Genomic DNA, 21,391 nt, shown 5'->3' with positions numbered 1-21,391 from the left:
TTGCCTGATTGATAGCCCAGGATGATCCATTAACCTTTCATCAATGGTGCTAATGGTTAAATATTTTTTTCTGGAATGGGCAGTTCACCAGAAGGGGCAGAGTCATCTGAGATGATTCACTGATTAGGGGTGAAAGTGGGAGTGAAGAGAGAGAAAGGAGCATAAAATGAAAAATTCTGATTGAAATTAGAGGCTTAAAATGTTCTCTAAGGATCTGTTGCCTGTATCTGGAGTGGCTGATTACTTTGGACCAAACTGTCAGCCCAAGCCACCAGTGATAAGGGATTATGGGTGTTTCCGTCCAGACCATCTGAAGGACGTAAGATTCCCTTTTTTGTTGTTACATGCGTTTGATTTCACGCCAACTTATGGCAACCCTATTGCAGGGTTTTCTTAGCAAGATTTGTTTATGGTTTGCCTTCTTCTGAGGCTGAAAGAATGTGACTTGGGTTGTCATGGCTGAGCAGAGATTCAAACCCTGGTCTCCTAAAGTCCTCAACATTCAGACCACTATGCCACACTGTCTCAACCCTTTGAATATATGCTGTACTTACATGTTGTCTGTACAGTAAAGGTTAGAGAGACAGTGCAAGGCTTCAGTGCTCTCCTCTCCAAAAGGAACTAGTCCTGGAGCACTGCCGTGAAACTACTTGCCACTCAGAAGATGGAAACAGGTAAAAAGTTTTATAGGCTGTGCCATTAAAATATTGAGTCATATTTATAAAAGCTAATCACCATATATAACTTGTTTGTCTTCTATGTTTTGCTGCTTTCTCTCCTTGCAACTAACACATTTAGTCATCACAATGTTGTCTTCTGGATGTTGTGTATGGATCTTCTAAGAATAAAGTGTGTTATAAACTCTCCCCCTTTCTGTTTCTCCAGGCCTGTCTGCACTTCAACCACAGTGGGATCTGTGAACTCCATTGCCCACTTTTCATCAACTATAATCCAGACACCTTTGAGTCCATGGTCAATCCAAATGGGCGCTACACTTTTGGAGCAACTTGTGTCACTGAATGCCCTTGTAAGGCTCTGTCATCCTGAAAGGATTGTTTCATATGCTTTTTATCCCTCCTAAATATTTTCAGATGGCTTTCAGATACACATACCTGGTCAGTGCTGTCTGGAGTGAATTCCAATGCAACCAAACAGTGGCTCTATTCATGGTAGAAAACCATATGCACTCACCATATAGCTGACTGCATGTGATGACTGTGTGGATGAGAATAAATGCTATCTATGAGCTAGCAAGCCATGCTGGATATAGCCCCAAGCTCTTTCCATAGCCCATTTTACAAAATCAACAATGGATCTCTGATTGTAGTTTTGCATTAGTGTGACTTGTGGCAGGCCCTGGGGCTAAGCATTCCCCTCTGGACCTCTGGATTTGCCCACTCATAGTGTAGAGAATGTAGAGTCTTATTTATTTACCTTCTCCTATTACAGATAATTACCTGGCTGCAGAGGTGGGTTCTTGTACTTTGGTTTGTCCCCAGAATAGCCAGGAGGTGAGTGTGGGCACCCTGCAGAAGTGCGAAAAATGCATCAAGCCCTGCCCAGAAGGTAAGAAGACAGCAGCCTTTGTCTTATTTGGAATTTCTTTTTTAAAAATGTGTTTATTTTATTAGTTACATTAGTAGCCCACCTTTCTTTCAATGAGCTTGGGTGACCTGCTTGACTATGGTCCTCACAACTTTATTCTCACAATAGCTCTTTGTGGCAGGTCAGGCTAAGAGACAGGGAATGCCTGTCACCCAGTATGCTTCATGGTTCAGAGGGGACTAGAACAAGGATTTTTCACTTCTCAGTCTAATACTGTAGCACCTCCACCACACTGATTTAGCAGCAGTTTCAAGAATCTGTAGTATTCAGCAGTCTGATTACTCTACCTATTGAGCTTGTGGTTTTTGTTGACTCTAGAACAGTATCTCCATACTGTTCAGCGCCTGGAATTATTTAACCTTTGCCTTCTGATGCCTCAGTCCAAAGCTCCAAGGTTGGTGGCTCATGTCATCTACAGAGCTCACTAGTGCCTATAGATGTATACAGATCTGCTCCACAATTTTTCTTTCCTAACATTTTTCTCATTCATAGGCTGCTATGGCTTGGGGATGGGCTCTTTGAAAGGAGTTCGTGCTGTCAGCGCCACCAACATCCATCACTTTGCCGGCTGCACAAAAATCCTCGGCAGCTTAGCTTTTTTTCCAGAGACCTTTGCAGGGTGAGCAACTAAGCATATGGGTATGAAGGGTGGAGTGGAAGAGTGTACCTGTTTGCGAGGTGCATGTCTTGTGTGACATGGCCCTGGTGTTAGAAGTGAACTTTTGTGAGAGTAGTGGAGGTAGTTCTGTTACTCTTTTAATCAGTTTTATAATGTTTTAATGTGATCTTAAATTGGTTTTTAAAGTTTTTGTAAACAATTTTAATTGGTTGTTCTGGAAGCCACCTTTAGTCCTGTGCTGGGAGGAAGGTGGCATATAAAATAAATAAATAATACTCCTATTGCTCTGCGATGAGTTCTTTTTAAAACTAAATGGCAAAAACAGTGAACAGGAAGCAACAGAAATAGAAAAGTGACACCAAATGCCATCAGGTTTATTCTGCTAGTGAATAGAAGCCCTTCCTAAAAGTTAGAGATTTAGAAGCCCTTCCTAAAAGTTCAAGCTCTAATTTCCTTTTGAGAATAGAAGGGAAAAACGAGAAAGAAGAAAAGAAAGAAGAAATGAAGAAAATGAAGGAATTACATTCATATTCCAGGAGCTGGAGTAGATGATGTGGGGGAATGGCTAATTATTAGGCAGTTGTGATTTGTAAGGAAAATGGTAGCTGTATGAACAGTGAGGACAGGAAAGCTATTGATGGAGTAGAGATGGAGGTGATCTGATTAATCTCTTGTAGCTTTATTAGTTGAATAGGATCAAAGTAATTGCCACTAAAAATAACAAGACTTCAGAATCTCATGTAACAAGAAGAGGTAGAGGGGAATGTTTAGGTTTGTATGGATGTTCCTATTGTTTTCCATATTTTGTTCTCTTCTTTTCTGTTTAGAGATCCTGAGACCAATACCCCACCCTTGGATCCTCAGCAGCTTAAAATCTTTGAGAACCTGAAGGATCTAACTGGTATGTAGGAAGTTATTTCTGGGTAATCCTGAACTCATCCTCATCCTAGACAAAAGGGTTGTTCTGGTGTTGTGGGGAATACACTGTAATCTAGGTGTAGATTACAGTAATCTAGGTACTGTGGTATTTCATTGAAGAAGCCTGACTTTGTGTTTTCACAGGCTATCTTTACATCGAATCATGGCCAGAGACCCTCTCAGACTTGAGCCCTTTCCAGAACCTTCAGGTGATCCGGGGTCGAGCACTCTACAAGTAAGTTCTTTCTCAGGGTTTCATCTCTTGCCACATTGGCTAAGATGTGAATCCATCACTTAAAATATGAACTCATGTCTGCTACAAACTTGCTGGGTGGCCTCAGGAAAACGTTCACATTTTTATGACTGTTGTCATCCCCAATGAATCTGATTGCTTCCCAATGTTCTCTCCCCTGCACCTCCTTTTTCAGGTAGACAGGTGAATGGTGACAGGCAAAATTAGAAGCTTGTCAGTAGTCACCAATGGGCAAGTACTGTATTCTCCTGCATTCATAAAATATGCTTGCATTTATGGAGTGATCATGAGCAGTCCCCCATTTTCAATAAAATACATTTTTTTGATTTCCATCCCCTGATCAACCTTCACCTCAAGTACATTCAAGGGTTTCAGGGAGCTCTACTACCTCTCCTAAGGGATCTCTGCAATTTATCCTCCCCTTCCAGGCAGCTCATGTTACAGGTGACAGGCACATTAATCAGGAATCAGCCTTAAGTGAGGGCAGAACCACGATCATTCTGCCAGTTGGCTGTACTGTGTTACAGACAAGGTGGGATCTCTGAGAACAGTTACTCTGCCTCTGCCTCCCAGCTTTTTCTCCTTGTGATGGAAGCCTACATAAAACAGGGGGAAAGAGAGAAACCCTAGCCTGGGGAGGGACAACATGTGGCCTTCCAGATATTGTTGGACGGCATCTCCCATGAGCCTTAGCCAGCATACCCAGTGGTGACGAATGCTGGAAGGTGCAGTCCAAAAACATCTGGGAAGTTACCTATTTCCTCCACAGTCTGCTGTACATTCTGCCTGTTCTGGAATGCAAAAGGAAAGTGAGCCTAGATTCCAAGCCTATGTTTCTCTTCACTTGCATAGCAATACATAAAAAGGACCAGAAATGAATACAAAGGAACTTTATTGTGTCAGTTTGTCATAATAAAATGGGTAGATAATGTCAAAATTACTAAATAATTATCTTATTTTGTTTGAAATCTTTCTCCCAACCCTGTTAGTCAACATTCTTGTGGGGTTTACATTATTTTCAAATGCAATCAAATAGACAGTTGGGATCTCTTGTCTCTTTTCTGATGTGTGAGTGTGTGTGTGTGAGAGAGATATAATTTCATAGGGTTTTCTTGGGCAAGGAATACTCAGTGCTATTTTGAAATACAGCCTACAGTACCTGGTATTCATTCATTGGCGGTCTCCCATCCAAGTACTAACTAGAGCTGACCCTGCTTAGCTTCTAAGATCAAACCAGATCTGGTGTCTTTATGGTATTTAGGCCTGTTAGTAGATTAATAAATATCTAGCATGGTGGGCATGGATAAACAGATACAATGGTTATTTTGGCCATGTTCCTTTGCCCTTTCTAATTAGAGAAGGATTTTTTCCCTTTTGACAGTGGAGCATATTCCCTAACATTGCAGCACCTCAACATCACCTCTCTTGGCCTGCGTTCACTTCAGGAGATCAGCAGTGGGATGGTCCTTATTCACCACAACCCAAACCTGTGTTTCATCCAAAGTGTGCCATGGGGCGATATCTTCAGAAACCCCCGGCAGACACTATTCCAGAATGATAACAACCCAGCTGAGCAGTGTGGTAAGTGGGTGTGTGAGTAAGTATGTGAAAACTACCCCAGATTAATTTGCCTTTTTAAAAAAGCATGAAAATTAAAGTACATATTTTTGTGTGCAGTTTCCCCTAATATATGGATTTTTTGGCACATTTTCCCCAAGGCACACAGCGTGTCCATTTACGCTGAAAGCCATGTGATAGAAATGGCAATGGTGCACGTGCCCATGGTATGAGCACCACACTGCGCGACATGCACGAGCCCCATTATTTTCAGTGGGGCTCAAGCATATGCACTATTTGCCTTATATGAGGGGGAGGTCCGGAACGGATTCCCCCCGTAAGACAAGGCACCACTGTATTTTCCTATACAACTTTTGAAATGGAAAACTTAATGACACAAATTAATACCAAGAACTGAATGATACAAGCATTAACCACTTAGCCCAGGCATTTTGAATCAAGTCAATTTGAAATTTGGTCAGTTTGCTTTAAAATATGAACTAAATTAAATTCTCCACCATCCCTAGAATTGACCTCTTTTGTTATTTACATGCCCACCTTCTTCATTGAATGAGGAACTTTGGGTGTGAAGACTGCTGGTATCACTCTAGTATGAGTGGCATATGGGCAAGGAGAGCAGAACCCTTTCCTATCTTAAACTCTCCATATTCCATTACTCCAAGTGTTCTTCTCCTAGCATGATTCCGGGGATAAAAGTACAAAAAGTAATGGTCCAACGTAAGAAAAGGCTAGGCACCTCCTTCAGGTTAAATTAGACCCCTTTATCCAATCATTTTTCCATTTCAAACACCTTCCTAAAACCTTCTAACAGACTGAGAGGCTGTGCAGAACTCCCCTAATGGGTGGCCTGCAGCAGCCTGCAGCTGCGACAGATCAGGATTATAGCAACCGCATGCCACAGCGCCAATCTGGCCTTTCCAGGGTGCAATAGCTGCAGTGCCACGGCTTTAAGGTGCTCCTCTGATGCTGCATTGTGTGGATGCAGTGCCAGAGGAACGCCACACTGTGTTGGGCGGAGTCAGGGCATGCATCATGTGGACACTCACCCAGACTCCATCCCCAGGCTGGCCTTTATGGCCAATGTGCACAGCCCCTTATTTCCCAACAGTCTTCCTGGAAGCACAAACTTCTGGATATCCTCAAGGTGCCCGCATCCCCCAAAGAGATGATTACTTGGAATTCTGGGATGGCACTGAGCTCCTCAGTATTTCTTCCATCCAAACACTGCAATATTTCTCTAAAATGAGCCATATTAAGTTCAACTTCCATATCGTGAGTGCCAGTGAGGGAAATGCTTGTACTCGCTCTATCAAATCAGCAGTGGGATACTATTTGCTAGATCTATGCTGCCCCTCCATCAGAATTTGGGGGACTTAACTGTATGGCTATTGTTTCTGTCTCATTTGAAGATCACCTTTGTTGTTGTTACATGCCCTCAAGTAAACTCTGACTTATGGCAAAGGATTTCTTGCCACAGTTTATTCAGAGGATGTTTGCCATTGCCTTGCTGAAAAAGTGTGCCTTGTCCAGGGTCACCCAGTGACCTTGGCTGAGCAAGGATTTGAACTTCTGGCTCCTGGAGTCTTGAGTCCAATACTTAAACCGCTACACCATGCTGGCTCTTTCCTCTCATTATCTTGGTTAATTGTCAGCTTTCTCTGACACTGTTTTGATTAGTTCTCATTATCAGGAATGTAGCACCTCCCTGAACAAAGTTCTGCCTCCTTCAAAAGAAATGTTTTTGCTGGTAAGCATGATAATGGGGTACAAGATGTATCCTTGATCTTCTCTCCACAGAACGCCAAGGCCAGGTTTGCTTTCCCCTGTGCTCCCAGGGATATTGCTGGGGACCAGGAGCAACTCAGTGCATGTCCTGTAATGGCTTTCTGCGTGAGAAGGAATGTGTTGAGACCTGCAACGTTCTGGATGGGTATGTCACAAGGAGAGTCATTTTTGCTTAACATTGTGGTGGGAAAAAATGTATCAGGGAAGACAGTGATTCTACAGGTTTTCTAAAGAAAATTACTCCGGCACAATAAGATCTAGAAACTAGATAGATTTCTTTCCTCATAAAAATAAAAATTATTCTTCTTTGGGATGTTGAGTCCCTTGGAATGTTGTGTTTTCATTGCCCTTTGATGTGAAGATAGATATGCACAGCACCCTGCATTTTTTAAAAAATCACAACTAATATGGAAAAAAACAACCACCACATTCATGATAAAATTATAGTGATGAGAACTGACAAGTGGATTATACTTAATTGTGGATTGCAAAAATCTGTGGTGTTCTGAGACATAAAAGGAAGCTGGGAGGAGAGGAAGTGAGACTAGCTAAATTTTGTATTGATTTAATTTTTCAATAACTTTCCCTGCAGAGATATCAGGGAATATGCCAATGGAACACGGTGCTTTCCCTGCCATCCAGAGTGCATGCCCCAAAATGGAACAGAGTCCTGCAATGGCTCGGTAAGGGCAGAGACTGTGGAAGGGACAGGCTGAAGTTATATCTTACTATATTTTGAAGCTGCCTTTTATACATCCATATTTTTTCTACCATTTGCTAAGAAGTGCATGCATCCATTGCTTCTCTTCCAATCCAGCCCTTAAAATCTAATACTGTAAAAGAAATGGTTGACTTGATGCTTGTCAAGCTGAAAATGTTACTCTGCAGGAAAGTTGTCAAATGTCATCCACATCTGTATGGCTCTAGCACACATAACTTTCTAGAGCAGCAGATCCATCATGGAATCCTTTCCATGCTGACTTTCTGCCTATGTATCCTTGATCATGTGCTGTGGGTGTTGTTGGAACTGTTTCCTAAGCCATGTGAGTTTGTTGCAGTACACGTGACCAGAGTCCTATGGCACAATAAAAACCAACATATTTATTTCCATGTGAGCTTATGTATACTATAGCCAGTGGATGTGGGTTTTACAGAAAAAGTAGAACTGGAAAATGTTCTTGAAATTTTTCCACTGCTGTAAATAATGTTATTTAATTTACCACATGTGGTTTAAATACTGTATTCAGACACATTCCGTTCTTTATGTGGGAATTATTTTAGTGGAATATTTGTAATGATATAGAGAGAATAACATATATGTCAGGTATATTTAACAACAATGACGACAGAATAACAATGACGACAAAAGGACTACACCTGAAAGAACTCCCTTTTTAAAGTCACATACCTAAAGAGAACTGTTGCTGAAATAGCTGGTAATGTTTAACTTTCGTGAAGTTGAAGGCTTTCACGGCTGGCATCCATAGCTTTTTGTAGGTTTTTCAGGCTATGAGGCCATGTTTAACTTTCCTTTGCTAAGTTATAACGGTAACACCTTTAGCTTCACTCACTTTCTGCACTACTATCATTTCTGTTTCAAGTTGAGAAAAAAATCTGATTCAGTTCAACTAGTTGAACATGTTATTTCACTAAAAACTGTATGTGAGTCTGCAGGCACAGACAACTCATTACATGTTACCTTGACTGTTTGAACCTGTGATTGACAAACAAGAGAGTTTGTGAAATAGAAACAAGCTTAGCAATGTGTTCATTGGTTGGTCTATTCCTCTGAGCACAAGAGTTGGTCAGTGCTTGTCTCCTTAGAAGAATAATTAGAGCATATCCTATATTTACTTCATCTAGCATGATTAATTGAAGTACAAAATCTCAAACAACGTGATGTGGGAAATTTTCTACAGCAAAATACAGCATTGGAAAAATGTCCAACCCGCTTCTCTGGTTATGCTCCACATAATCATATTGCAGAGGATGTTGATATATGTTGAAGGTGCATGTTCTGAACCAAGTGGGATACTGTTGGCCTGGGTGAGCCAGAAAACACAATCAAGTCCAATACCAGCCCATGGAATCCATAAACAGTTGTCCACAGCTTGCTGCCTATGTTTGTCCTGGTCCCCTTTACATTTTTTCTCCTGGTGCTTTGAGCAATTATTTGTGCTTTTGGTTTGGAGCTGCCATTTATATTTTCCCTCAGTGGCCCAAATGGTTTTGGAACCATGTGGGAAATTTAAATGACACTGCCAAGATACAGCTGCCTTTTGTCTTTATAATCTAGAATAGACTTAGTCATGCTGGCTAGAGATGGTGAGAGTTGAAGAGAGCTATAAATGTAGAGTCCCTGTATCTATCTTCAAAGGAACTTAACTGTTTGGCTGTTGTTTCAGTCTCATTAGAGACCACTTATGTTACTGGTTCCTTACATGCCTTCAAGCCAACTCTGATTTACAGCAACTCTGTCCATAGGCTTTTCCATTTATTCAGAAGAGGTTGCATTCCTAGGACTTGCCCATCACTACACCACATTCACTCCTAACTGGAAGTTGACACTGCAGCTTGATAGTTATTTATACTTATACTTTAGAGAGCCAGTGTGGTGCAGTGGTTTGAGTGGTGCATTAGGACTCTGGAAGATCAGGGTTCAAATGGAAACCAGTTTGGTGATATTCAGAAAGTCACACTCTGTCAGCTTTAGAGGAAGTCAGTGGCAAACTTCCTCTGAATAAATCTTGCCAGGATTGGAGTTGGAGTTGATTTGAAGGATTGATAATTTGATATTATAGTTTGATAATTACAGATTGATAGTTGAATTATATTTTTTTACTTTTGTATGTGTTTACTGATGTGAGCTTTTGCGGGCATCTGTTTTAAGATTTTTAAGTTTCCTTGGGTCACAGAGTTCGGGGGGAAAGCAGATATAAATGAGTAAAATAACAGTAATAATAAATAATACTTCAACACATTTCAGATGATTCTACATTGGGGAAGGTTGATCCATGTAACTACTGACACAGCCATTGTGTAGCTTATTTTTTCTTTTTTTGGAAAAGCACAAACTGATATTTGGGCAAAGGCTCTAGCAGTTATAGTTGAATATTGGCGAGCTTAATTAGAAGGCTCTGGTCTAATCTGCACTGCAGAAATAATGCAGTTTGACACTACTTTAACTCCCATGGCTCAATGCTATGGAATCCTGGGATTTGTAGTTTTATGAGCTTCTTTTTTGGAGAGCATTGGTGCTGCAGCAAACCACAAATCCCAGGATTCCATAGCGCTGAGCCATGGCAGTTAAAGCAATGTCCAGCTGCATTATTTCTGCAGTACAGATTAGACCTCTGTCTCAGACAATGAAGTGGTTACTAGCTGTTTGTTAATAATAGAGATCATGATCCAGCCAGAGTGAAACACTTAGAAGCTTTGTTGAGTTTAATGGGAGAATGTTAAGCATGAGCTTAACTTTTACACTGAAATGGGTAGGCTGTCTTTAGTGCCCACGATATCGCAATATCTAAGTTGCCCAACTTTTTACTTCATAGATTATGAAATGTATAACAACACAATTTTCCTGAGGCATCTTTGCAACAACTCCAGACTTGGTGACTCCAAATTCCTAGATTCCTATCAAGTACCTGAGTTTCTACTGATTTGTAGGTTATGTCCATTTATGGCTACATCAGTACATGGTGAACTTTTATGGAAAAATAATAGGCTGATAGTTACATCAACTGGAATGGATGAATACCTTCCCATTGCATCTAATGGAATGTCTTCCCTGACACCATTTCCCCCTCTATTTAGGAGGCAGAGCAGTGTGTGGCTTGTGCCCATTACAAAGATGGCCTCTCTTGTGTGGAGCGGTGTCCCAGTGGTGTGAAGATTGATAACTCTTTTGTCCCCATCTGGAAATATCCTGATGATGAAGGCCTTTGTCAGTTCTGCCCAATCAACTGCACACACTCGTGAGTTTTTAACAGAAATTAGGCTTGCTGGGGAGTCTGAATGGAATTGCCCCTTAGCTTCCAGTTGCTAACTGGTAACCTATATTGTAAAGGACAATGAAAGGACCTTTTAAAAAACCCTTCAGCACTAGGCATGCTGTCTATAACTTCATCAGGCACAAATTTTGTGAACATTAATCCTCATTAATTTTTATTGATGTGCTTCTTTTCTCATTATGATACTTCGTGCTTGTTAACACTTTTTGGACCGGCAGTTTGGAGTTGCCTGTAGTCTGTATTTATTGGTCATTTTAACTTGTTAAAAATGCAGAAAATTTAATTTGCAGGAAAAATTAAAACAGCTACATTCATAACAATGGTGAAGCAGTCTTAGAGTTCTGTGCTGAATGTTTCTGCTTAACATCTAAATATTCCTAAATGTGGCGATTGTGTAACATGGCTGGTGTTTCTCTCTCCAGGTGTGCAGTACGAGATGAATTTGGCTGCCCAGTGGATCAGAAACCTGGGTATTGGACTTTTCCTTTATTATCTCACCTTTCTACTATGTAACTCAAGATGGTATATGTAGAGCATATTGCCTGCAATCTTGTTAGAGATGCTCACATGTTTGTCTTTTTTTGGATGGAGTGCTACTCTGTAGCTGTTTGGATAGAGTCCAAAACATTTCCCTTTTCTCCTGCATCTGTCAATCCCTGGGAGGAGTTACTGCTCTGTTGCTTATTGGTGGGGACTGAAGGAATGGAAGAACAGTTCATATGATGTAACTCCAAGAGGAAGGGTGTACCCCACCTGTAACAGAACACCAATTTTCTTTCTCCTCTGAACTGAGATGAGCTGGTCTGTCAATGTTTGAATTGTCTCCCCTCCCTCTTCTCCCTGTTGGTAAGCATCAGCAGTGGCCTCTTTGGGGCTTGACGGTTGCAGAAGCAGGGATGATTTTTAAAAGGGTGCAAAGGGTTAGAGGGTAGCTTTTTGTACCCCATCCAAAAAAGACACACACAAAGCATGGGCACAGAATTGCACAGGCAAAACATTACCCTCCATCTACTTGATCTAGGATTTTGGCATTGTGTGTGTTGCCTAGAGGGTGGGGAGGGGGACATTGAGAAGGTGTCAGATTTTGGAATGGTTTATAGCATATATTTTTTTAAGAAACAAAACCACACTAATGTGCTTAATTGTTCTGGAAAACCTTAGCTTCTAGGTTTGTTTGTTTTTAATGACATTGTCTTTCCTACACAGACATTATCTACACAGACAACCTTTCAGAGCTGTTGCTTAAGAAATGCAAAACATTTTGGTGCACTGTCAGTTTTTGCCCCGCATCATTGCTGCAGCAACCAAATGGCGCAGCAGCAATGCGTTCCCTCTCAGAAGCAAAAAGAAGCTGCCCAAAACAACTTGCTGGAAGGGGCGCGATAATGACGTATGCATGTCATTATTGCGCCTCTTATGGCCAGAGACATTTGGGCATGCAGACGGCTGCATGTCATTGTCACACGCCCCGTGTAGGCGGGGCACCGACAAGATTGCACATGGGCTCCGCTAGAAGAGCTAGATGCGTATGGATGCCCGGCCCTACGGAGCCCTTGTATTGGCCCCAGACCGGCACAAAGCGCCCATCTGTACTGGGCCCTATTCCTCTTCCAGGGCAGTGTTTATGCTCCTTGGGCATTGAACAGTCAAGCAAGGCAGTCATACAACAGATTACCAATTTTTGTCCATATGTGTATAACACGAAAAGGGAGGAGCCAAAGAGACATGGAATTCCCCAAACATTGCAAGTGGAAAGAAATCTTTATGCATCTTTTCTGGATGCTGGTAAGCTCCCAAATGCTGAGGAGGTAAAAAGTGAGGGTTGTCTTCCATAAGAGCATAAGGGGTGGCCCATCCTTTCTTTTTTGACTATTCATTTTCCATCTCTTTCCAATTTTCAGCCAGGCTACCTCCATCATAGCTGGTGTGGTGGGTGCTGCCCTTGCTGTGGTACTGTTGCTTATCATTATTGTTTGCATCAGCCGTCGGAAGCAGCAAGAGAGGAAACATACAATGCGTCGACTTCTGCAGGAAACTGAGGTATGGTTGGCAGTCATAACTTCTCTCCTGTCACCTGTGGGATAGAAATGGTAAGGAAGGGGGCTGAAATATAGCTGGCTTGAAGATTCTCACAATATATTTAATGCTAGTTACATTTAAGTGTTTTTAAAAGGCTGAAGTACGACCATTAGGAAAACATCTAGAATCTGTGCTATTATAATACCTCTTTTTAGGCCAAGCAAAGAGGCCCAAAAATATGTATGCGAACTTTTAAGGCCTATATATCACTTAATCAGGTAAAGTGTTTAAAAAAGCAGGAGGGCTGGGAGAAGGGGAGGTGGAAAATCTAGTTTTAGAAGTTATGCACGTTGTCTTTGAAATGGGGAGAAAGGATATTGCCTATTCTCAGATGGAAGCTCTTCGAAAGAGGTGGTGATGTTAGGCTTCATCCAGAACAAACCCAAGATTCTGTGTCATAGAGGAAGCTATGTACTATTTTGAAAATATAAGACCTTGTAAACTGAGAACTGTTTCTCTCCTATGTGAAACTCATTTGATCTTAACAGAGAGCTGCCACACAGTTGACATTTCCCACTTGGTGGGAAATGTGTTCTTGTAAAGTTATGAATGTACTTGTTCATTGCCTCTCAGCCTTCCAAGGTTCTACATATTCCATTTAGCTGAGGTTCTGCATATTCCATTTAGCTAAGTGGAGCTTCTATGGTATAGGGGTAAAATGCCTCTGGATATGAAGAGCTGGAGGACAAACAGCAGGGAAGTCTGTTTACCTTTATGCCCTGCTTATGAACATCCCAGGTACTTATCAGTTTTAGACACCAAATGCTGAATGAAACAGATTTCTGATTTCCTACATCATGTACATGAGTTAAATAATTTTGAAGGAGCAATGTTCTCAATAATTCTTGAAGAGCTAATTAACACTATTCTTGCTCCCTTTTCATTTTCATGTCACCAGAATTACCATATTTCTTTCTTGTTTGTGAGAATAACCAATGCAAAATACTATCTCTCTGTTTCTTACCCGCCCTTGGTACCTCCTTCTCCTTGCTTCCTGTGACTCTGCTAGTTGGTGGAGCCATTGACACCCAGTGGAGCACTGCCAAACCAGGCTCAGATGCGTATTCTCAAGGAGACAGAATTGAAAAAAGTTAAGGTCCTGGGGTCTGGTGCTTTTGGAACAGTGTACAAGGTAAGGAGAATGGAAATTGATTGGTTAAATAGGTGTAAATGATAAGGAAGGCCTGGGTTGGTCACTTTTGAAAACCATAAAACTCTTTCTGGAGACTTTATTTGTACAAGAGTCCTATGGCTGTTCCTTGTTTATCCCTCAGGATTGTTTTCTCAAGGCAACACTCATTCCAGAGATTATTACATCTTCCAGTACTCAGTAGATTATTGAGAAAATGAGATTGGTTTTTCAGTCAGCAGGTTCACTGCTGTTTGAAGTATTTAGTGTTTCTGGTACCATGACATCTAATATGAAGAGTGATAGTCATACTTACAAATCTGTAGTTCATACTACGCGTTGACCTAATATTGCCCTACAGTTGGCTTATTAAAAAGAGCTTTGAATGGGAGCTGAAATAGATCATTTAGGACAAAAGGTGAAGAATCTGTATGTGTGCTTATTATTTGAGCCAGTGATGAAGTTTTACTTCGACATGTGGCTCAGTATCCATTGCCAGTATTTCCACAAGCCATATACCTCCCACATCCTTTTGCTCACAGTGGACTGTGACAACTCCCATCATCCTATGCTAGCAACAGTCCTTAGGAAGACATATATGGGAAAACATATGGTAAACTTCTCATTGTGATACTACTGCTGAAGAGGATTGTGTGTGGATCAGCACTTTAGCCTGCAGAGTGGGGAGTTGGATCCTCCTGCTCTGTATTAACACAACATAACAACCCTAGTTCTTCAATATCTGGTTTTAGTGTAGTGCTTTTGTAGTATTTATGCAGTCTCCCTTCCTCGTGCTCTTTCCTTTAGTCAAAGAAAATCTTACTCAATGTATTCCTCTTCACTATCAATGCAGGGTGTCTGGATTCCAGATGGTGAGAGTGTGAAGATTCCAGTGGCCATCAAAGTCTTAAGGGAAAACACATCGCCCAAAGCCAACAAGGAGATCTTGGATGTGAGTGGGGAAGACATGATGAGCGTTTTTGAGTGGTGATTCCTGAAGCAGAGGGCAGCATCTCACAATATAACACTTCCTGCTAGAATTTTCTTGAGATCTGTCCCTGTGAGTCTCCTTCTCACCCCAAATCTGGTCATGTTTCCAAAGATGATGACTAACATTTTTCTTCTCCTCTCTCCTCCCTTACTCAGGAGGCATATGTCATGGCAGGTGTGGGTAGCCCTTATGTCTCCCGGCTCTTGGGAATCTGTCTCACCTCCACAGTGCAGCTCGTGACTCAGCTCATGCCCTATGGCTGTCTGTTGGACTATGTGCGAGAGAACAAGGACCGTATTGGATCCCAGGACCTTCTGAACTGGTGTGTGCAGATAGCAAAGGTAAGTGGCACTTCAAGGCAGCAACCAGATTTCTTGGTGATGCTCCATTGGACATACCATTTTTTTTTTATGAGACCTGGGATCCATCATTAGTAACATCCATCTTTCAGGCCTTTGGGGAGGGAGAGTGGGGGCAGGATTCCTGTTTCCCTCCCCAGAGCCTTCCCCATGCACACTTCCTGCTACCATTTTGAGAGAGACTGCAGAAGAAAATTGAGGGATTTCATAGGGTTCTGTGGTGTTGTGTGTGGGGGTGTTTTCCTTCATTTGTTGAGCTTTCCCTGTAGTTTGGGTAGAATTTGCCCCCAAATCATGGCAAGTTGTGGGGGCTTTCAGGGACCTGTGGAGGTTTCTGGAGCCACAGCAGTGGAGTCCAGGGAGCTACATGTGGCTTGTACAGACTAGATCCATAGGTTTGTCCCACTGCATCCTCTTATGTTTTCTTCCTTCTCTTAAAACAACAAATGTACAAACAAACAAGACAATAGTACTCTTACATGACCTATGTTAGGGCAAAGCACAAGCCACTTAGATTACACCAGCTGATGAGGAGTGGATGGGGAAAGAGTTGGGAAGGCAGGTAAGTTGATGGATTCATGATCAAACATAGTTTCTGCACTTCTGCAATAGTATAATTGGAGTAGTTGCAGTGTGACATCACACTTCTTTCTTTCACAGCTGTAAAGGAATAACAGAGTATGTACCACATTCTTTAGACTTTGAGATAGGGAATATATTATCTGAGAACTTCTGCATTCCTCTCCCTCTTTTACAGCAGCTCCCTAGACTTTCTAAATATGCATGCGAGTGCAATTCTTTGCCGCACCACTACAATCTGCGTGCAGACCTCCACTCCCAAGCACTGGAATATCAATAAATGAGATGTATATCAGCCTGTTTTGGGAGGGCTCATAACTTATTGGTAAAACACATGCTTTGCTTCTGGAAGACTCCAGCTGAAAAGCTTGGTTATCTCCAGTTCGATCAGTGCTCTCTAGTGTGACTCTAGATATTGTTGGACTGCAGCTCCCATTTTCCCTTATCATTGGCTATGCTGCCTAGGGCTGATGGGAGTTATAGTCTAGTAGTGTCTAGAAAGCCACACAATTTGAAACAGAAGAATGAAAGGTATTAGAACTGAGACAGTCCACTGCCCGAGACTTGTGTCTACTTCTTTGAGGAGGTATCACTGGATTGGCATTGTTTACTGTATGTCTTTCATTTTTTCTTTTTGATTATGTCTTTAATTGATTTGTTTTTAATCTAGATTTTTGTGTAGCAAGTATATGTTAGTTCCACTAAAAACAGAAAAGTTAATTTTAATTCTAGCACCTATTTCTCTGGGTGGGATGAATAATAGGATCATTGAGTTGGAAGAAACCACAAGAGCCATCCAGTCAAACCCCTTGCCATGCAGGAAGTCACAATCAAAGCATCCCTGACAGATGGCCATCCAGCCTCTGTTTAAAGACCTCCAAAGAAGGAGACTCCACCACACTCTGAGGGAGTGTGTTCCGTTGTCAAACAGTTCTCACTGTCAAGAAGTTCCTCTTAATATTGAGGTGGAATCTCTTTTCCTGCAGCTTGCATCCATTGTTTTGGGGGACTGGGTCCTATGCATGAAGACACATATCCACCCAACATCTATATTATTCATGGCTGGTAAAGAATTCTAGTGATAATTTCCATCGATTTGTCTTTCAGGGAAACCAATAAGCTTTTTTTTTTTTTTTTTTTTTTGGTCTCTTCTCTGTCAGGGTATGAGCTACCTAGAGGATGTCCGTCTGGTCCACCGAGATTTGGCTGCCCGGAACGTTCTGGTGAAGAGCCCAAACCATGTGAAGATCACAGATTTTGGCTTGGCCAGATTGCTGGACATTGATGAGACAGAATATCATGCTGATGGAGGGAAGGTAGGACCAAGTATAAGAGAACAGGCAGACCCAAGGCACATGTCTTTTTTATACTGGCATGCTTAATTGGTGAGATAGTGCTAGCATGATAGAATGGTTAAAATATTGGACAGGTATATGGGAGGTCTAGTTTTCTTCTTTACTGAGCCATGAAATTCACTTGAGTGACTGTGGTTCAGTCAGTCTCTCAGCCTGATCTACGTCACAAGGTAGTTCTGAAAAGAAAGTGGTAGGGGCAAGGATAGATGTGTATTCTGCCTTCAGCTCATCTCACTTCACCCTTTAAATTGCTTGTGGAGTTCCACTGCCCTGTTTTACTTTTTAAAAAAAGGTTTCTAAAACTAGAGGTTTGCTTCCAACTACTTCATTTTGCTTGTTGTTGTTTGGCATGTTTGGCAGCCTGTGTGGCCCCTTGAGGTCCCTGTGGCAGAATATTGGCTTTCAGATCTGATAAGGTTGCCCATCCCTATTCTAAGCAGTATCAGAACTGATCTGTATCTGGATTGTACAATATCTAATCACATGTGCGGTCTCACATGATTATATGCTATTCCAGGCACAAAAAAGAGCATGTTGGGGAGAAGGGACAATAGAATTATTGTAAAAAAATATATGCAGATGAAGTTTGTATTGAGGAGCAGTCAGTCCTGTTGCTCCCTCCCCTGTCTACAGTCTGAAACAGTACAATCCAAGGACAGGTTTACTGCCTCACTGTGAGCTAGGCTGAAGTCACACACATACACACAGTGGTTCTTTGGGAGTGATTGAAAATATCCTCATGGTCAGTAACTGCTTGGAACCAATCAACAGAAAGATAGATTCGTGCCAACGCAGTCATCTTATTGTATTTTTTTGCTTTGCTCAGGTGCCCATTAAATGGATGGCGCTGGAGTCCATCTTGCGCAGGCGATTCACTCACCAAAGTGATGTGTGGAGCTATGGTAAGTCAGTTGTTTTGTTCTTGTCCTTCCCATTCACTCTCTTTTGGAAAACCTGACTGATGCCTGATGCCCCTTTTCTTTCTCCCCCTCCCCCAGGCGTTACTGTATGGGAGCTGATGACATTTGGTGCCAAGCCTTACGATGGTATCCCAGCCCGGGAGATCCCTGATCTACTGGAGAAAGGAGAGAGGTTGCCTCAGCCCCCCATCTGCACCATTGACGTTTACATGATCATGGTGAAATGTATGTCATCAGAGATTGGTTGGTGGGTTTTGCATGCAAGGTAGAAAGGTTGCAGCTGCATATAAGGGCACAGCTTTAGCCTTACTATCCTCAGCTTCCCAGCAGCCTTGTAAATGGAAGTCAGAAGAGAATGTTGGCAACCTGATATACCCTAGTATACCTTCATATGACAAGGTATGCATCCTTGAGCTTATGTTTTATGGACCTATAATTTCTTTTGGTGGTGAGGGCTGGTGAGATCGCTTTTTTTCTTTTGGGAGCAAGATTGACAACTTTTTTGCTGGTTGTTTGAGTGCATTAATTATTAGTTTTTGTTCACCACTGGAAAGGACAGTATATACATGACCTAAGCTTTGCTTGCAGATACTCAGAGGTGTGTATACAAAGCAGTTTAACAGGAATGCAGAAAAGGATTTAATATGAGATTTTGCACAGCAGTTCGTTTTTTGGGAATCTCTGTTTCTATTTTAGAAGCAAACAAGTAACCCAAAATTTATAGTGGTGCCCCCCCTTACCCACACACATGTATGTGGGCAGTGCCTGCTTGAAATCTCACACATTGGATTTGTGGGTGTCTGGGATTTCTGCTGATGGGAGTGGGTCCATAGCATCATATGTAGCACCTTGTCCTCTTAAAAGAAAATTGCAATTGTTATAGAATATAGACAGACATAAAGCAGATTTTCTCAATTTGCATGAAAACAGCTTTTCTGGACACCAAATTTGGATTGCCTGGCACAGAATTATAATGTTTCACAGCGAGGCAAGAATCCTATTGTTAGTCTTGACTAAAACAGGCCTGATGAAGCAATGAAATTTACCTGCGTGTTAGCTCACTATTCAACACTTAATTCAGTGGATTTACTCTAGGTAGGACTAACCAGTAAAATTCAGGCCAGAGTATAGTCCTATAAATACTGAGTTTTAGAATACTGCAAATAATGGTGTTTTAATAATACAGTTTGCTCTGACACACTAGAAAATAGGCAGAATTCTAAACTGAGTTATATATTTGTTCTATGGTTGGGAAGGAAATAATGGAGATTCAAAAACTAATTTTGAAATTTCCCTGATTCCTTCTTGAAGCCTACTAGATGAAAGTGACTTGCTTTTGTTACCAGATCAGTTACATTAGTGGAAAAAGAGTTTGCTTTCTCATAAGGCCTTCATTTGATCTGACACTAGAGGGAATACTTTTGCTCTACTTGCCACCCAGGTTGGATGATTGACTCAGAATGCCGGCCCAAGTTTCGAGAACTGGTCACAGAGTTCACACGTATGGCCAGGGATCCCCAACGCTTTGTGGTCATCCAGGTGAGGAAATTGCCTGCTTTATCCTGCAGAGGCTTGAACCTCTTTCCCTGTGGAGTTTTCTCCAGTAACTGTATTGCTCAGTTAAAGAGGGGTCGAAGTGGAGATGAGAGATGAGAGTAGACAAAGTCTATCTCATGCAATATTTTGGCAGCTAGATACCTCCAAGATGATTCCCATGAGGAAAGAAAGGCAACAGCCCTTCATTGGTCCTGTTGTTCATGGCAGATGGTATTTTCTATGGCTACTGTGGGCAGTGTCTGGCTCCCCAGATCCGGATGGCCTATAACTTCCATAATCCACCACCATTAGCTATGCTTGTAAGGTTGATGGGAGCTGCACTCCAACAACATCCACACAGCTGCCACACCTTTGCTGAAAGTGAGGGACTGACTGCTGGAAAACTACTGGTGGGAATGTAGTACCAGATTTTGCAGCCGTTACTAGTGATGTGCAGGCTTCTGAGTACATGCAGGTTGTATGCACTACTGTATGAACTGGACTTTGGACTAGATTTTACTTGCCAATGACCAGTTAGATCTTGGGGAGGAAAGACATTTTATTCCAAGATGGACTGACTAATGGCATGTGTACAGGTGCCTATGTAGGCATGCACATTGTTGTTGTCTTCTGTCCCTTGGGTATGTATCTTGGTTCGCTTGCTTGAATCCTCTGGAGCCATCTCTTTCCAGGAAGTACCATCTGTCCATAGCACTATGGCTTCAAAAGCAAATAGGCAGTGAAATCTGAGAAGTGTAACAGCTTTTATGAGGTCAGTGACTGTTTCCGTAAGGAGCATCACCTGACATGCTTCTTAAATTACAAAGAAAGTAATTCACAGCTGACTCTTGGAGGAACTTTATGTCCTGGCTACTTATTACATGGCAAAATTCCCACAGAGCAGACAGTGCATGACCTACACGATAGGATTCCAGTCTCCCCCTCTCCTTCTCCTTCTCCCCACCTCCCTCTCTCTCTCTCTCTCCGTGTGTGTGTGTGTTACCCACAGTGTAAAATTGCAATTGGCGGTATCTTCATAGCCCCCTACCTGCAGGGAAACCTCATAGTTGAAGGATGACATCTCCTCTGGTTGCATACAGTGTGGAAACCTGTTGAGCGTAGCATGATGATTCATGGAGTTGATGTTATATGCCTTCAAATTGACTTTGACTTATGACAACCCACTCTCAGAGCCTTTATGGCAAAGATTTATTCAGAGCACATTTGCCATTAGCTTCCTCTGAGCCTGAGTCAACATGACTTGCCCAAGGTCATCCAGTAAAGTCCATATCTTTTTGAACCCTGGTCTTCTAAGGTCTTAATCCAACACACTCAACCCACCACATCATGCTGGCTCTCTGGTTCATCAAGAAGCTTCCCATTTACAGATTAAGTCTTATAATTAAGTTGCCAGGTAGCTTCTCAAGTAGCGAATGCTGGGATAAGGCAACCTTCAGGTGATGGAGGAGAGACCTTTGTGGTATGCTGTATTCCTAAATTAGCATGCTGCCTTCAGGTATAGTTGAGTTTGGTGTCCCATTGTCAATGCTGAAGAAGAAATGAACTGCCAGCTCATTCGGCATATGCACATGGACCGAGAAGGCATGCCATCTTGTTTTTTTGCCTCTGGAGGCAAATATCTTTCCTTAGCCCTTTCCACACAAAAAAGTGT

General features: G+C 41.9%; 1 protein-coding gene across 1 annotated transcript in view; it reads left to right on the top strand.

Annotated features, from left to right (window-relative positions):
• Positions 1 to 21,391, top strand: part of LOC149309183 (receptor tyrosine-protein kinase erbB-2-like) — a 55,017-nt gene that overhangs the window by 28,537 nt on the left and 5,089 nt on the right. The window contains exons 7-24 of the mRNA XM_089531903.1: positions 886 to 1,027; positions 1,450 to 1,566; positions 2,098 to 2,224; positions 3,052 to 3,125; positions 3,287 to 3,377; positions 4,777 to 4,976; positions 6,771 to 6,903; positions 7,351 to 7,441; positions 10,575 to 10,735; positions 11,194 to 11,241; positions 12,673 to 12,811; positions 13,860 to 13,982; positions 14,833 to 14,931; positions 15,126 to 15,311; positions 17,069 to 17,224; positions 18,090 to 18,165; positions 18,262 to 18,408; positions 19,625 to 19,722. Of these exons, the coding sequence (XP_089388029.1) occupies positions 886 to 1,027; positions 1,450 to 1,566; positions 2,098 to 2,224; positions 3,052 to 3,125; positions 3,287 to 3,377; positions 4,777 to 4,976; positions 6,771 to 6,903; positions 7,351 to 7,441; positions 10,575 to 10,735; positions 11,194 to 11,241; positions 12,673 to 12,811; positions 13,860 to 13,982; positions 14,833 to 14,931; positions 15,126 to 15,311; positions 17,069 to 17,224; positions 18,090 to 18,165; positions 18,262 to 18,408; positions 19,625 to 19,722 (2,208 nt within the window). The remainder of the gene's footprint in view (positions 1 to 885; positions 1,028 to 1,449; positions 1,567 to 2,097; positions 2,225 to 3,051; positions 3,126 to 3,286; positions 3,378 to 4,776; positions 4,977 to 6,770; positions 6,904 to 7,350; positions 7,442 to 10,574; positions 10,736 to 11,193; positions 11,242 to 12,672; positions 12,812 to 13,859; positions 13,983 to 14,832; positions 14,932 to 15,125; positions 15,312 to 17,068; positions 17,225 to 18,089; positions 18,166 to 18,261; positions 18,409 to 19,624; positions 19,723 to 21,391) is intronic.

Source organism: Sceloporus occidentalis, unplaced genomic scaffold (assembly GCF_023333645.1).
Source record: "Sceloporus occidentalis isolate IW3139 unplaced genomic scaffold, rSceOcc1.0.p SCAF_7, whole genome shotgun sequence".
Classification (NCBI taxonomy): Eukaryota; Metazoa; Chordata; class Lepidosauria; order Squamata; family Phrynosomatidae; genus Sceloporus; species Sceloporus occidentalis.
This window is presented reverse-complemented; position numbering and strand designations above follow the sequence as displayed.